Here is a 13,294-nt window from a genome sequence, read left to right on the forward strand (position 1 = left end):
ATCTGATGTCCGACTGTGGAGTAGAGTCCTGGAGCAGTTTCATCCCATCCAGGTTTTTTATTACCCCTCTCATCTCAGAAATGCCTCCTTCTAGTTCTTCTAGTGTTATTTATCCTGGACTTGTCCAAAGAAACGATGATGTTTCATGACCAAGTTTTTACATTTTCATCAAAAGCTGTTTCAGAAATGTGATTAATAGTGGAGTAATAAAAATGTATCCCTTCAGGATCACACCTGACTTTCTGGTAAGGTTAGCTGGATGTCATACTAGAAAAATCCTCACATTTTTGCAGGTTTAGAGCTAAGAGGCAGTTTGGCCCGGGCTCATTCGAACAATAGTTTCTTTTGGATCTAAGAATCAAAAATTCTGCTCTGGCTCTCAAGTGGGAGTTTAATTATCTTTTGATGGATTAAATGCATTTTTTCCTATCCTCTGAGAAGCTGTGGTTTTCCCGGTAGCCTTTTGTTCACGTTTTTTTTTTTTTTTTTAGTTTTATAAAGATAAGAGAAAAAGTAAACAGCCCCATTTATTATACAACCTTTAATGACATTCCAGAGAATCCATGAATCATTAAGGGCACTGACATTTTCATTGATAAAACTGCTGAGGGCTTCTCCAAAGTGTAGAAACCCTTGTTTCAAGGTAAAGTGATACTGGAGTGCCACCTTGTGGCTCTGACACATACTAGCCAAGTTAACATAGAGGATGGTGTTTTTCTGACAAAGGGCAGGATAAAATATTAACATGGTTTATGTAGGAAAGTGTGTTTGGGATAGTTAGTGAGAATGTCTATTTTAGAGTGAGAGTTGTGTCTAAATAAAATTTTATTGTCTTTGATACTAGGGTAATTGCTCAATATGGATCTATAAAATTAAAACAGACAGGGTTATCAGGGTCAGAGCTGTGAAATGCTGGATGTAACAAAGCATTCATGACAGCACCAATGACTATGGAGAAGTCTTGCAACTTTGTAAGAAAACCATTGATGCTAATGGAAAATCCTGTGAATAAAAATGTTCTCCATTTTTCATATTTTCTTGCACTTAAACCAGAGACTGTCTATCCATGTTGTGGATTTTACTGTTAAACATTGCTACTGTGCTTCTGCTGCTGTTAAGTGCTAAATAAGGATCATGTTTAAATGCTGACCTCTGGTGGACAATCTCAATTATCAAGTATACGTAAATATGTCTTTTCTATAATCCTGAACTGCCTCTATTCAGCCTATGAAATATGTGCATGTATAAAATCAAAACAGACATCAGCATTCACAAAAATAGTTTTTTTTATTGCATTTTTAAGATTAAAGCTAGGGCTGTTATATCTGCAGGTAAACTTAAATACAGTGGAAGTTTATCAACCTTTTAGGTCTTGGTTCTCAACTGGTGGGATGGGACCAAAAAGTGGGTCCTGGAAAAAACATGTGTACTTTTATTTTGAAGGATATGTCTCCATCTCTGTGCTCTGTCCCACCTCTTCTTCCATCTCAGGTCTAAACTTCCCCACTGTTCACTGAAGAAAATAAGCTGATTGGAAAATTTAAAGAATTTAGGTTACAGTGTGTCCTTCAGGAGTTGTTGGTGGGTCCTGATCCTTGACCAGCTGAGAACCACAGCTTTAAACTTACTGTGTAACATCATCTTTATGAGACATATAAAGAAGAACAAGTACAGTAGTTAAATTTAACACAGAAAATTAAGTAAAATGTGTACTCAATAAAAAACTGTTAAAATATGAAATGTTTATTAAACAATAAAAATGTAAGGGCTCTTTTGCTTCTTTTTTGTTGAAGCTAATTCACTCAAACCACATGTCCTGAAGGAGAAAATGCTGCAGAAAAGCCAGCAAGCCGACCTTACATAAGATTAATTTTCAGGTAAAAAAATAACATTTCAATACTGTAAAGGCATTTTTGTTACAGAAGCAAAGTGGTGAAATTTAGTAACTTACTTTTTAAAATCAACACAAATTAAATCACTTTTCTGCTGGTTTCTTTTTCACTAATGTGTCAAACCTCTTCAAATCCACAGATGTGGCGTTTTCAACCATCAGATTATACATCATCAACCTGATCCAGCCGTCATGTTCACTGTGTCTGAGCCTGAGCTTCCTGATTCTTCTTCTCCTGCCACAGCTTCTTCTTCAGCTCCAGTTCAGTGTTGGTAACAGAAGCAGGACCCCAGTTAGTCATTATCACTGGATTTTTATGACCTAAAAACCAGGTGAAACAGCAAGGGAGGGTGATGGTTTGTTTTGTATGGCAAAATTTAGACAACAACAATAAAAATGTGCTTATCTAAGATGAAACATCCATTTACAGATAGATTAGCCGAACTGTTTTTTGTTTTTACTTCAATCAAGCCTAAATTAAATGAGACTTAATAAAAAAAAAATATTAAAAAAAGGCGTCAAGTCTTGAGATCCTCATGCATTTATTTTTAACTATACTCAGAAACAAAATAAAGCACTAAAGCATGGTTGCATTAACTCAGCTCTTTGACTACAACTATACGTGCACAGGCAGAGTATATTCATGCAGGATTGTAAAACACAGGCATCAATCTGCACCTTAAAAGCTATCACTCTTCTAGGAGGCATTTCTGGATAGTTTTGATTTGATCTAGATAGTTTCTCTAGGCATGCATGTTAGACTGATATTGGTATCGATGGATATGAAAATTTCAGTCGATATTTTGCAGTAAATGCAGGTCCTTACAAACAAATAAGTTAGTGGTAAATAAGGGTTGCCCCCTCAAGGATGTCTTGAGTATCAATAAAGTTTGGTTTAATGATTATTTTATCACACCCCCTTTTACCCTCAGTCATGAACAAGACCCGGAGATAATTGAACTCCTTCACCTGAGTCAGAGACTCAGTCCACACCCAGGGGAAGCAATCCAACGATTAATTCATTGATTTCATTCCACGACAGCTGTGTTAGTGTTCAAGAAGTGAAGGTAGCGGCACTAACTTCAACCATCTCTGTTCAGACTTACCTTTGAAACCACAAATTTGGTATTTAGACTGTTTTCTGGTTGTTTTTTGTGGAACCATTTGTGCCCATGTTTGGAAACATGGCTGAAGATGAACTGCTGAACTTTTGTCCTGATTGCCAGCTAGCTGGAGCTCTAACAAAGATGACTTGAATCAAGAAAATTTAGACAATAAACTTGTTTATAGGAGATTAAATAAAGTAGGACTTTTTCTTTTATAGACTTCATCTGAATCTTCCAGCACAAATTATACAAGTTCATAGGAATCTAGCTCCCCTACTGGTACGTATAATGCTTTTGTGTGGTTGATTGGCAGAGATCAGAGCTTAGTGCTGACAAGCAACATCACAAATTTAAATGTCTTTTTCTTTGTATAAAAAAGGCAAAACTAGGTCAGGTAAGATTATTTATAGAGTGCAATGCATCAATAGAGTTACTCAAAATGTTTTAAACATATAAAAAACAAGATTAAGAACATAATTTATTCAAAAACATCACTCCTATTTAGGCCAAATTTTTTTCTCCTTGCTTTTTATTTGACTCTGGATATGATATCAATAAGAACTAGATGCTTTAAGTTCTTAAAATCCTGTCTGAATGAACATTTTTGAATCAATAACACCAGTAAGGAATTTCCATACCTGGCTGGATGAGACGCACCAGCCCCTCATGTTTGGTCACCTTGTCCTTCCAGGTTTTGGTCTTGTTTGCTGCTCGCTCAAGCTTTCTAGACACCTCCTAGATAAGAGACAGAGAGACAGAGAAAAGGTCATTTAATATTTAAGACAGCTGAGAAAGGAGACTAAAGAGACATATAGGCCAGCAGAGGGATCAGCAGAGTCTTATCTATTATGTTCATGTTTTAAAATACATATAAATAATAAAACTAATCTTGTGAGGGTGAGTTGAGAAGAGACAAGAATTTTTTATGAGTTTACAGAAACACTCACTTCAGCTTTTTCAACATAATGACTTAAATTTTTTCTTAGACCAAAGGAATATTTCCACACTGAGAGCTCCCTGCCTGACTTTTTTACCATCAGCATTAACCCTTGGATGTGCTGCCTGACCTCATATTGCTCCAGTGCTCCTCTCCGCTCCTTCTCCAGTCTTTCCAGCTGCAGCGTGGCCGCCTGCAGGTCTCTCTCCTTGGCCAGCTGCTCAGCCACCAGCTCCTGTTTCTCAGCCTCGGTCTGACACAGCGCCCTCTGCTGCTGCAGGTGGATCTGCTCCAACTCAGCCCTCTTTGCTGCCTCCTCCTCCAGCAGCCTGGGATTAAAAACACCACCGTGATGCTGGAAGTTTGGCCTGATTTTCTCTCTACACAGCTAAGTCCTGCTTAGTGGGAAAAGAAAAGCTGGAGACACAATATATCAAAAAAGGAGAAAATCCTGAAAGTAAATCTGCTCTACATGCAAAAAGGAAACTATTAGTGCTAAAAAATATTGGCAGATATTCAAACAGGGTGTGGATTTATCACACAGATGTTCATATCGCTGTGTTTACTTCCTGTATTTGATTGTTTTTGTGTGAGTATTTGAGACCTGGCCTGCAGTTTGTGCATGGCCTCTTCGTCCTGCTTGGCCTGTCTCTCGTCCTCTAACGCCTCCTCCAGTTGGTGGTACATGTCCTCCAGCTCCCGGACACGCTGCAGGTACTGCTCCAGTTCATTTGACTTTTGAGCCACCTGCTCCTCCATCTGCTGACGCACCTGACACAGCAAACACAAACAACAAACATGTACATTAACACATTTTGCAGTACACTAAGACCTTAAAGTAAGCAATAAAGCACACATCCACAACAAATCTTTATGTTTGATACTGTGCAGGTTTAGATTTTAGTCTTTACATGATTAATTCATGATGGCATGTGTTCTTTCTTCACAGTGGGATGATGATTAATGAGTTGGTGCAGCTCACATTCAGACAAAAGATGACTCAGTATCATGTGGATCATTTATATAACTTCTTTTAGCATGTGTTTCCTGAAAGGACAGAGCCATAAACAACTGATAGTGACTTCATCAGACTTTATAAAAGAACAAAAAGACCCTGTTAGTTTAACGAAAACATCTGTTTTCTGACAGGACTGTGTGCCACCACAAATGCTGTGTCCCACTTATCATCCCACAGAAATTCAGGACAAAATATCAGGGCTGCTCGACGTAAACTCAGACTCATTTGTTACCATTTTCTCTCTCTCCAGGTCCATTTTGTAGCGATCCTGCAGGTCTAACTGAGTCTTGTTCCTCCTCTGCTCCTCGACCGCGGCTTTGGCCTCAGCCTCTTCCATTTTCTGAAAAGCACAAAAGTGGAAAAAGCCATTACTTTCTCGCTTTAATGGAGGGTCACAAGGGTTGTTGTCTCCTTTGACAACAAAGAAAACATTGTAGAAAACCTTGGGCTGGTTAGAGAGGAATCTATGCTTTCATAGGTCAAATAACTGAGAAAAACTGTGTTTTTAATAAGATCCAAGCATGACAAGTGTACTGATACTTCTAGAGGTGTTTTCATGAAGTTAAATTAGTTCCTGAAACTTAAAAAAAAATCTGGCAAAGCAAAAAGAGAAGTGAGAAGCCTTTACTGATGAGCAGCAGCCCTGAAAATCATCTGCATGACATGCCTGTAAGCAGCTGCAGGTGTCTCTGACTGATATTTCTAGTAGTTTGCATAGCAGGCTTTATTTCCCCTTTAACTGTGAAATTTCTGCTGGATTATGTTTTTTCAATTAGGGTGGTTAAAGTTATTGTAAATCAAGTTATAGAAAAAATAAAGGGACAAAACTTTTCATTAGTAATGGAGATATAACAGCCGTGTAAGTAAGATCATAGCTTGTTGCCACACTGCTCCTTCCCTTGATAGCTTAAACATCCTGTAGAGAAGTGATACTTAGGTTGAGAGCTAAAAGTGGGAAGCGGAGCTGGGTTCAGTGGGCTGTATGTGTGTGCCTGGAAGAAGTCTTTGACAAACAGGAACAGTTGAAAATACTCAAAGTTTTTATTGAAACTGATTACGTCAAGTTTTTAAGTAGTGGAAATACATTTTGAGTACTCCCTGATGAGTTAATAAAAACAAAAACATAAAAGGCAAATGATTACCTAAAAAATTCATCTAGCTTAAAAAAAATGGCAAGGAAAAAAACAGTATTTATTCAGTAGCAGGTACTTAGCCATTTAAAGTTATATCAGCCCAGTTTTACTCATGCATTTATGTTTGATTAACTAAACTTTAACTAAACTAAAGTTAAACTACACGGTAGAAACTTTCTCACACTTCTCACAATTCTGTCTAAATCCATTCCAAAACAGCATGTTTAGGTATTTTTTGTAAAAATAATATGTTCTTATTCACTGAATTATTTATTTATTTATTTATTTATGTCACATACTTTAATCTCTAGCATTTATGTTACTCTAGGCTAACTTTAGTGTTTATGTGATTCTAACTAAAAGGTGCACACTGAACCAGAAAGTCCTCTTCCATCATGTTCAGTTTAGCATCCATTGTGTACTGTGGTTACTCCCTACAGGCGAGACTTGACTAACTGAGTCAGCAACTTCACTCATGGTGCAAAAATGTCTAATGCCCAAAGGAATTCTGGGAAAACTCTACAGATTAAGGGATGATTGTCAAATAATTTGACAACAATTACAAAAAGTTCTCAAAACTAAAAAATGTGTACTATAAACTCAGAAAAATAAAGCTGAAATAGCTATTTTGATTTTTCAAATTAGCACAACTCATTTTTAACAACCCTTACTGCTTGGTCTTACAGTGAACAGTAATCATGCCCAAGGGCATGATTGGGAACTCTGCCCACAGATACCCACACATTGAAAACTGAGTGGGCAGAGCTTAGATCAGTTGACTCTTTACAGAGTTGAATTAACACTGCTGGATTAAAATGTGTCAACAATGTATCACTAATGTTTACATTTACAAAATATTACATTGGAGCTGCCAAAGACATCCGTATATCACCATTTTAGAGCCAAAATGTTTTCTCTGGGTTTGCATTAAAATTATTTTAAAATCAAAGAGGAATTATTCAGACTTATCAGTAAATTTGCCATTGTATCTTTTGTAAATCTATACAGTATAAACATTACTATAGGACAGTGGTTCCCAACCATTTTTTGCTGGAGCCCCTCCCCCACCCACTCATATTTAAAGCAAAGCTGAGCCCCCCAAAAACGTACACAAAAAATTCTCAACATATCGGCGCCAAATATCCATGGAAGAGTTCCACTGATAAAACCCCAAGAAACTGGCTCTATGCGTTTTTCTTACCAAAAGATCACTGTATAAACTGTTCATTAAGTGTTTTATCATGATTTTACTGCAAATTTAATTATGACAACCTCAGAGCAGAGCAAGCCTTGCACCCCCCCTGAGGTCTTTGGCGCCCCCCCTAGGGGGTCCCAGACCCCAGATTGGGAACCACTGTTTTGGAGACCAGTGTATTTACGGAAGGCAACATGGCCTAACAAAGATGGTTGTCTATGAAACTTAAAGCCCACAAATGATAAATGGACCTGTATTAGTGCATCAGCCTCCTTTTATAAGTGTGTGGTTAAGTTTTGAGAGTTGAGTCTATAACAGTACCTCTCTCATCTCTTCCAGCTGTCTCTGCTTGAGCTCATTGGCTGTCTGGAGTTGCTTCATCCTCTCCATCAGGTCCTCCTCCTCCGCCTGCTTCCTCTGGCGAAGCTCCTTGCGCCTCAACCGAGCCTCACGGGGAGGAGACAGCAGACCCGACCTCAGCAGCTGGATACAATTTTGGATAGCTAGGAAGAGGCCAAAGAAGTTTGGAATCCGATTTTTTGAGAACAACAACCTTACTACAGATACTTCTACAAATTCAACACAGATGAAAAAACACAAAGAGAGCATGGCAAGGCTCTTCATCTAACTTCTCGATACCTTGAATCCATTCTTGTTTCATCTTCTTATCAGATGCACAAATCTCAAGGCTTTTATCACTGCACTTGATGATGAACAGACATTTCTTCCCCTCTTTATCCAGCAGAGACTGCAGGAGAGGAACAATTACAGCACTTTCAGTCACATTAAAGTAGAGCAAAACACCAGTCACTGCCGTGAAGAACAATCTCTCAGTGATAAGAAATATCTTAGAAAATATCATGTCTGTTATATAGCTCTTTCTGACTAGAGTCGCATAGTTACAGTACAAAGTATTTATTGTGTAATTAAGATAAATAACCTAACCTAAGATAAAGAAAACAGTTATTACCTCCACACAACAGTTTTGGTCCAGGATGATTTCTCCTTTTTGCTCCATCATATCCTCACAGACGTAGTACGACAGAAAGTTTGGTTGAAGCACAAACCAGCGCTCTGTCCAGTTCTTCCTTTTGTGGCCCTTTTTCATCATGTAGCCCTTTAAATACAGTGTGGAGGTCAATAAAAACACTTTACTAGTCTGTAATAACCACTGTGTTATACTCAAAATAGCAAGTTATGCTAAATATTCATGCAAACAGTTATCATCACAAAAGGACATGATTTTCAAGTTATATATAATAATTTGTTGTAAAATATGCATTTATATGAAGTTCCTGACTGTGTTTACATTAATAAACACATGAATTATTCCAAATGAGAGGTTCAGCAAATATTGCAAAATTGTTGTGTTATACCAAATTTAAAAACTGAAATTCTATTGAATGTTTTTTTTTTTTTTTAATCTGACATCATTTCATTTTATTTTCATTAATAATGACAGTTTAACAAACACTATAAGAAAATTTAGTACAAATGTATCTATTATTAGCTCTGCGTTATGTAACCTGCTTTCTATTACATCAACAGTGTGTAAATTACAAGGGGCTGTCAGTCAGAACTGTACCAAAAGATGAAGCGTAGAGACTCACTGCTCAGCTCTGCCCACCTCTGCTGCTTACTTATTGTTTTGAAATGAAAACTGAGAATTTAGTAAAGAACTAAATAAGATGTATTACTGAACAATAAACCACTGTGTCGTTTCATGAATTATTTTTACATAACAAGGGAATAAAGATGTTAAAATTGGCCTTCCCTTCTCAGAAAGCATTCCAGGATTGCCATTCCCATCTGTAAGGGGAAAATGATTAAATGATTGAAAAAAGTCAGTTAAAAATGGCATAAATGGATTAAAAGCGGCAAAATTGGCAGTAAAAGTAGTGAAAAAAGGTTAGAGCTGCAAAAATTTGTTACACAAATGTCAGAAAGTTGTGAAAAAAAATGGCTACATAAATCAGTGAAAAGGGGTTCAAAAGTGGCAAAAAAATGGTTAATATCTAAATAAATGGGTTAACAGTTCAAACAAGTGGCAAAAATGGGCAGAAACCGTGGTGAAAATGGGTTTAAAGTGATAAAAAAGTAGCACATATTAATTATTCCAACACTGAAACCCAGTAATACTCTGACACACAGCCAGCTAGCATCAATGCTACTGATCCAACTCACATGCATTGATATCATAAATAAATCACAACTGAGGAAAACCAGATTTTTCAGGAGCCTAGCCAATTCTCAAGGCAGGTCTGGTTCTGGTACATATTTAAGAGTTAAGAATTTCTCTGGCTTTCAAAACTGATGGAAATATTGAAGGCAATGGAAGTGTGAAACTAAAAAAAAGTAACATAGGAGTTGTTATTGTTTATGACTTCAGAAGTTTTGAGATTTGTCAGCAGGATCAGAGCAGCATTTTCTTTCATAGGTTGTTTTTGTGTCTTAATGAACTATCAGGATCTAGCTTTGGATTCCAGCTTGAACAGTACGAGTCAGATCAACGTTATGTCTGACCTGCTTAAGCACGTCCAGTATGAGCTCCTGGTAGACCTCATTAATGCCCAAGGAAATGGTCTGACGGTCCATGGACTTGTTAAAGTAACTTATCCCCACTAGTTCAATCAGCTCCCAGACAGTCAGGCACTCCTTCTTTGCATGCAGCTGCAGCTTGTACTCAGCAAACTTCTCCTCGACCCATCCGCTCCTCATGGCCTCTGTCAGCTTTCTTAGGAAGTACTCAATCTAAGGACAGACACAGAGGCTTGAAGTCATGTGTGATTAAAGAATCACCCTCCCTTATTTATTTACCTCTTGGTGAAAAACAAAGTGTAACAATTGTCCTCACCTCTTCAGTAACGATCACCAGCGGGTATGTGTCCTCTGATAAAAAGTTGAAAATGCACCAGACTTTGAAAGCATCGTCATCTGAGATGAGCAGGCGTTTGGTGCAGATACTTTTCTTGTAACACAGAGTCCAGCACATCTTGTTGAACTCTAGTACATCAAAATTCTTTTGCACCTGTCAACAAGAAAAGCAGCATTCAGTCAAATCAAAGTAGTCAGCAACACATCAGTTTTCAAATCCTAACTAGGAGATTGGTGTTTGTCTCCTTTCAACACCCTCAGCATGTGAGGTTCAAACCTGGTGTCATTAAACGCCTCATTTCAATTCAAGTCAGAGCCTTCAGAGGAAAGGCAGTGACCCAGAGCAAAGAGGGAAACTCAGTGAACCCGTTTGCTAGCTGACAGTGGAGTTAATGCCACAACACTTGAACAAACATGTGGAAAATGTCTGTTACACTTTTATTGCTGTACTGTAGGGCAAAAAGAGACATCCAAGAGTGGCATTTTAAAATTAAAATGCAGAATTAGAAATTGGCCTTATTTCCCATCTGTGCAAGCATTATTTAAGCTATACTTTAAAAGTAATTGCAGACTAAGAGGAACAATACCAGGCCAGTCCTTAGGCTAATAATTTAAATGTATTCAGCGACTCTTTAAGCATCTCTGTCCTCACCTTGTCAAGAATAAACCTGTTGAGGTAAGGCATGTATCCGTAGTTGGACAGAGGCCCTTCGTCATCGTCTTTGAAATGTTGTTCAAGGGCCACATGGTCAATGGGGACCTTCATGACTGTGCACAGATTGTGAGACAGCACCTAAAGGAACATAATACTCCAAATATTAATATAGGACAAAAGCACTGAAGGTAAAGTGTTTCAGTGAAGACATAGGTCTAAAAAACAAATACAATTCAATTTACTGGGAGGTTCACACTGAGTGAAAGAACAGACTTAGTTTTTTAGCTGCAGATCATTTAAAATCGGCATGGCTGGCCAAGCGTCTCATCTGATAAGAAGCAGGATGTTCCCCTTTTAGAAAAAGATGTTCATGCAACTCTAACTTTTATAATAACGCAAAGATAGCTACATATAAATATGGCCTAGGGTCCTTCTCTGTAACCTCATCTTGCAAACATTTTGCTCTGTCAGTCTTAAGTGTTAATATAGATAATTGCTGGATAGTTAGCTTTAAAATGTTCATCACAGGGAAATTAAGACCATAAATAAGTCACTCAAAATATAAGGTGTGCAGGGTTCACAGTGCATATTTTAGGAATGAAAAACCCTGCAGGATCCTTGAAGTCTGACTGTTTTAAAATTGCAATATTGGTTTGTGATGTTTTTTGTCTGATTGTGTCTTAAATTGTGATTCAGTGTGTTTTCTTGTTTTTTGTCTTTGAGATGCTGAACCCCTATACTCCTGTAGTATTTCAATTCTACAATAAGAAGGCTACTTAAAGTAGATTAACATATGCTGAAGTGAAGAATTCACTGCCACTAAAAGATGGCCATGTATTTTAATGTTATTATGTAGTAAGTAAAAGTTAAACATAAATGTATTTCTAAAAGATAAATTACTAAAACACTGGCGTAAAATAAAACTGTACTTTGGTATAAATATGCTAGTCTAAGCTTTCACTGGCGTACCTTTAATTTTGTATCTCTAAAATGTCTAACTCTCTGCTGTGAGGCAAAAAATGTTAACAAGCCAAACAAAGTTATAATTACCTGTAAGGTGAAACGCGGTATTTAAAACGTCTATAGATGACGGTCTGAGTTTGTCCATTGTCCTAAACTGAAAAACAGAAAGAAAACAGAACTGAAACGCACCTTTAACTGAGACTTTAAAACTTTTCCACGGTGATCCACGTCCAGTGCTGTGAAGGCGTGCCATATTGTCTTCAGGAGTTCATCACGAAGCCTCATGTTGTCCGTGAGAAGGTCCAAACAGGTCTGGTAGATAGACGTGAGTGAGTCTGAGATGCGTTATGTCTGTGTAAATGTGTCATAAAACACGGTGTTGTTGGTAAAGGGAGTAAAGTGTGAAAATAGCGCCACATGTCGTTCAGAACAAGTGACAATAATGGCAAATGTAACTCCCTCAAAAGCTTAGCATAGTTGATAAAGGGGTAGGGGAGACTGGGGTCAGTTATAACATCTCATATTGCACCTGTCAAGGGAAACAGAAACATCCCAGTTCTCATCCCAGGACTTCAAATGTGAAAGCTTTGCCTCTACATTTTATCTAGACCAGTGTTACTCAACCCTGCTCAACCAAAGAGCCAAATTGTTGAAAAATGCCTTTGCAAGAGCCACAATCTAAATGGTGAAAAGTGGCAAGGATGGGTTAAAGTGGCAATGAAAATAAGTGAAAGGTGGCAAAATGGGCAAAAAGCGGCAAAAAATGGTCTGAAAACGGACAAAATAGGTATACAATGGACAAAACTGGGTGAAAAGTGGCAAAAAATGGGTGCAAAGTCACAAAAACATGGGTTACAGGTGATCAAAAAGTGGCAAAGAGTGTAAAGTAACTAAAATGGGCAAAAAGGTGGCAAAAGGTAGCTTATATGTTAACAAAATTGCAAAGAAGCAGAATAAAAGTGGTTAAAACTGATGAAAAATGGCAAAAATGGTTGAAAAGTGGCTATAAGAAGTGGTAAAAATGGGCTAAAAGCAGCAGAAATTGATTTAAAGTGGCAAAAAAAAAAGTAAAAAGGGAAAAAATTGCAAATAAGGGCAACGGAAATATATAAAGAAAAAAATAAAGGTGGTCAATTAAGTTTGACCATTAAAACCTACCGCAAAAGTTTGGGAAACAAACTGATTAATGTGACTTACAATGGATTATTTCTGAGGTCAAAGTTTCCATTTATAAGGTTTTCTGGGGAAGAACATTTCAAACTAAAGAATGCAATTTCTGAAGAAACTGCGCTGTGAATGCTGAAATGCTTAACGGCCGCACCGAACTGCTAACTGTGGGTTTGAAAAATCTAAGAAAGAACCTCAAGATAATCTTGAATGGCTGACGCTAAACAGCTAATGGTGGGTAGGAAAAATCCGAGAAACAAGCTAAATGTTATTTTGAATGGCTAATGCCAATAGCGGGAATGAAATTTGTCGGGCAGAAGCTTAATGTAATGTTGAAAAAAACTTTTATCAGTAA

The 13,294-nt window shown here is 37.5% G+C and overlaps 1 protein-coding gene across 2 annotated transcripts; it reads right to left on the minus strand.

The window, feature by feature from the left end:
• Positions 1-1,268: 1,268 nt before the first annotated feature.
• swap70a (switching B cell complex subunit SWAP70a) lies at positions 1,269-12,212 on the minus strand. Of its 2 annotated transcripts, none has more exons than XM_041790468.1 (12): positions 11,962-12,212; positions 10,807-10,947; positions 10,135-10,308; positions 9,804-10,031; positions 8,251-8,397; positions 7,920-8,028; positions 7,602-7,783; positions 5,185-5,292; positions 4,539-4,705; positions 4,065-4,263; positions 3,636-3,732; positions 1,269-2,212 (listed from the first exon to the last, which is right to left on the minus strand). In XM_041790468.1, the coding sequence occupies exons 1-12, from the start codon at positions 12,055-12,057 to the stop codon at positions 2,088-2,090; spliced, it is 1,773 nt and encodes a 590-aa protein (XP_041646402.1). In that variant the 5' UTR covers positions 12,058-12,212; the 3' UTR covers positions 1,269-2,087. The 2 variants fall into 2 exon arrangements, with proteins under 2 accessions (XP_041646402.1, XP_041646468.1); XM_041790534.1 differs by having other exon boundaries at positions 11,860-11,982.
• Between the last annotated feature and the right edge of the window lie 1,082 nt (positions 12,213-13,294).

The sequence above is a fragment of the Cheilinus undulatus genome, linkage group 1, assembly GCF_018320785.1.
Source record: "Cheilinus undulatus linkage group 1, ASM1832078v1, whole genome shotgun sequence".
In the NCBI taxonomy this organism is placed as follows: Eukaryota; Metazoa; Chordata; class Actinopteri; order Labriformes; family Labridae; genus Cheilinus; species Cheilinus undulatus.

Bases quoted from the DNA above. Each gene is read 5' to 3' on its own strand.
- swap70a (XM_041790468.1), bottom strand. From the start codon at position 12,057: ATGAGGCTTCGTGATGAACTCCTGAAGACAATATGGCACGCCTTCACA. The intron at 5,293-7,601 runs GTACTGTTATAG...TGTGCTTTTCAG, and splicing joins AGCTGGAAGAGATGAGAGAG to AAAATGGAAGAGGCTGAGGC. The intron at 2,213-3,635 runs GTATGGAAATTC...CCTGGTTTTTAG, and splicing joins GGTGCGTCTCATCCAGCCAG to GTCATAAAAATCCAGTGATA.